The 3,797-nt window shown below is 39.3% G+C and overlaps 1 protein-coding gene across 1 annotated transcript; it reads right to left on the minus strand.

The window, feature by feature from the left end:
• Nucleotides 1-1,331: 1,331 nt before the first annotated feature.
• On the minus strand, nucleotides 1,332-2,270 carry LOC138514600 (olfactory receptor 5AP2-like). Its single transcript, XM_069630052.1, has one exon. It carries the CDS (start codon nucleotides 2,268-2,270, stop codon nucleotides 1,332-1,334), a length of 939 nt encoding a protein of 312 aa, XP_069486153.1.
• Nucleotides 2,271-3,797: the final 1,527 nt, after the last annotated feature.

A 3,797-nucleotide genomic window follows, 5' to 3' on the forward strand; every position in this document is an offset into this window, starting at 1 on the left:
TCCCCTCTCACTCCTGAAAGAAATTAATCTAACCAACTCTATTTTTCAGTGTTTACATTTATGTATTGTACAGTAACTCTTATGTCACTCTGATAAATTCAGTACAATGTAAAGAGTTACCTTTTTTCTGTTTCATGGAACATATTTACATTTTGATAAAAAATAATTTTCTATTTAATAACCAACATAATGTACATCTAATTCCTGATCATTCCTTTCTGATACATTGCCATTTGTATTGTCTATCCATAATGTCTCTCTCTGTTGTATCCGTTTTAGTAAATTACTGCCGCTTTTGGGACTCACAACCGCCAGTATAATGTATATGAGCTGAGCAATCATATGTCTTTTTCTCCACAATGCTATACCACAGGGGATTTCATATTCTGCAGTCTAATATTCCACCTCTGCTCTGTCTGTTGCAGAGAAATATACCGATGATCAATCATATTACAACCCTCTCCCCAGAATCCAAATAGCACAGCTCTACATCTCTAACACCAACTGACATGCCAAGCCCACAGCAAATGCATGCCCAGACAGCAAGTGTGAGGTTCCCTCTCTGGATACGGAGCCCTGAGTGCTCCTAACAAAAACTGACAACTAGAAAGCTTTCGTGTGTCAGGGTTCTGATCTGCACATCACACAAAAACACAGCAAACTCCTCCCAAATAACCAAAGTCACCCACTCTCTTCCAGATCCGCCACGGTGACTGGAGACCTTGCAAATGGCCCAGGTACATGGTAACAATCCTAATTTCATAATATAACTTATTTTACTATATGTCTTGTTCTCAATATGTTGAGAGTGCAGGTAAATATTGATGTTTATATATGTTTTATTCTTAGTCTTTTTGATTGTTGGGACAGTGTTTAGCATATGTATGTGAGTTTCTTGAATTATTTGTGAATATAAAAATGATTTTTCCCACACTTCCATTTTTATTTCCTAGAATTTGATTCTAAATGGAGACCTTTTTGTTAGGTTGGGATTATAACTGCTACATTTCTGGATGGAGCAGGATTTATTTTGGTAGAGCAATTTGTGGAATTTAATCAAAAATAAGAAAAAATATTTGCATTAGAAATAAAAAGTGAAAACAAACAGTGTTGTCTAGTGTCTTTTTCAAACCTCTCTTTCCTTCCCATTGCCACTCCTCTCGCATTCATTTTCACACCCAGGATCACATAATATGTTTTATTGCTTGAATCACAGATTTCTATCTCACCGAGTGGTCTATGTACCATTGTGTAATTGTAAAGGACGTGAGTCAATACTTTGAAAAGTCAAAGTACGTGAAAAAAAAGCAACAAGGCAAGAGTATAAACTATCATAGAAAAAACATAGTTCTGCTGAATATCTTCTTCAGTGCTTCTTTCACATCCTGGTTCCTGAGGCTGTAAATTAGGGGATTCAGCACAGGGATTAAAATGGTTGAAAACAATGCCACCACTTTGTCCTGCTCATGGGTAGAGCTTGAGTTCAGTCGGAGTTCCATGAATAGAATCGTGCCATAGAACATGGAGACACAGGTGAAATGGGAAGCACACGTAGAGAAGGCCCTGCTTCTCCCTGCTGCCGTCCGGATCTTAAGAACAGCTGCAAGGATAAAGGTATAGGAGATGAGGACAATGAGGAGGGATATCACCATCACAACAGAAGCAAATACAATACGCACCAGTTCATTGATGGTGAAATCGTTACAGGATAGCTTCAAGACAACAGGATAATCACACATAAAGTGGTCGATAATATTAGGGCCACAGAAATGTAACCGGAAGAAACAGCCAGCATGAATCAGAGAGTTCAGAAAACCACCAATGTAGGATGCAGCTATCAATTGGATACAAAGGTTGTGTCTCATTGTGACTGAATAAAGCAATGGGTTGCATATTGCCACATATCGGTCATATGCCATCACTGCCAGCAGGAAGAACTCAGTGCTGCCAAAGCCAGCATAAAAAATGAGCTGAGTTACGCAGCCATACAAAGAGATAGATTTCTCCCGAGTAAGCATGTCAGCAAGCATCTTGGGTGAAGACGTAGATGAGAAGCCAAGATCTATAATGGATAGCGAGCCAAGAAAGAAATACATGGGTTTATGAAGGCGAGGATCCAACCAAATGATGGCCATAATGCTAATATTGCCCAGCAGCGTGGATACATAGACAGGCATAAAGATCATGAAGAGCAGGACTTGGAGATCCATGTCCGGGGTGAGTCCCTCCAGTATGAATTCAGCCACAGAGCTTCCATTTTCATGTTTCATGTCCTAGCTGAGGGAGTGAAAAAGAAATACATCTCATATTAGAAATGTTTTGTTTTCCACTTAATCGCACATCAAGACAACCTAACAATCTTTCAGACATAATGTAAAAAACATAGCAAATACTCTCATCTCAGCATCAATGAAATTTCAATTCTAAATAATTGGCTGTCAAACGGAAGAGGAGCCCTAGGAAAAGCGCATGGGCAGTTTTGTTTCCCCTCTGCACATTTCAGGTCTTGGTAAGGCTTTTTAGAAAAGCCTTTCCATTTTTTAGTATCAAGGGATTTTTTCATCAAGAAAGGCATAAGAGAGATCATTTTGGAGGAATCCTCCTAAGTATTTGTCACTAGCATAGACTCGATATTTTATTGATGCCCGAATATCCTGTTTGGTTGGTACTGTTTAGTACTATTTTGTATTTAAAAAATGCTACTGTGCAGCACTCAAGGTGGTCATGATGTTTCACATAATTTCACCAGTAGGTGTCTTCTTCCAATTGGTGCACACGTAGCAATTGCTTTGTGCCATTTCTCGTTCTGGCGCCACTAGGTTCTGTGACCAATTTGTTAATACTGCTTGGTGTGGTTTTGCACTTTGTGCCCCTAGCCATTGTGGGCCTGATTTACAAAAGCGGTTTACAATGGTTCAATCTCATTGAAAACGCTCTGTAAATCAGGCCCTGTGTGTTTTATGCCATAACTAATTTAGAATCTCCCTAATGTCAAGAAAGTTCGCCCTCCTGCTTGGTGATGCCTGATGTTACATATAGATGTGTTTTATAGTAAGGTTCACTAAAAGCCAGCTACATCTATGACATGTTAGCGCTTTTACTTCTGGCCAGATGAGGTAGCACTTGAAATGTTAATTCTACGTCAATACCGTAGGCGAGTGTTATGCTTTTGTCTTAAAATACAGTACACACGCGCCATCTTTCACCAATATTTGCCCCACCAGAAAGTAATATGACTCCATACATTTCAATGAAATCACCATGACCATAAGCACTGCCCCCAAATAGTTCATCTCTGTTGCTTTCATTTCGTTCACCCTCTGAACAAAGTGACTAAACTCTCCTTTATAATATCAATGCACAAAGGCGTCTTGAGATGAAAGTAGATTCCTAAACTATCAGGCAGGTGTCATTGCCACAGTGTTGGTGGGCCAGAAGTTAGAATGCTTGACTGGGAATCAAGAAAGCACAGGAGCTAATTGTTTGGGCCTCACCACCAGCCATTTAATATTATTTATGTTTCTTGCATTTTCTGTCACCCGTTACTATTAATAACAGTTCCCTGTGTGACAGATATAGGGATTACAAGATATTCAGAGACATGTACTTAGTTTACAATACAGCAATCATTGACAACCCGCCGATGCTCACGCTCTCTGTGGGAATGATAGCAATATTAACTTGTTCACTGCCAGGGTTTTAATGATTTATTATGGAAGATATGACTTTATACAGATCAATAGGACAGTGAAAGGGTTAAGGCTTTGTGAATCTCGTTACCTTTTTCAGTATGACGG

The sequence above is a fragment of the Ambystoma mexicanum genome, chromosome 12 (assembly GCF_040938575.1).
Source record: "Ambystoma mexicanum isolate Mex_15411 chromosome 12, UKY_AmexF1_1, whole genome shotgun sequence".
NCBI lineage: Eukaryota > Metazoa > Chordata > Amphibia > Caudata > Ambystomatidae > Ambystoma > Ambystoma mexicanum.

What these genes read in the sequence shown, in the direction of transcription:
- LOC138514600 (XM_069630052.1), bottom strand. Translation starts at nt 2,270, where the DNA reads ATGAAACATGAAAATGGAAGCTCTGTGGCTGAATTCATACTGGAGGGA.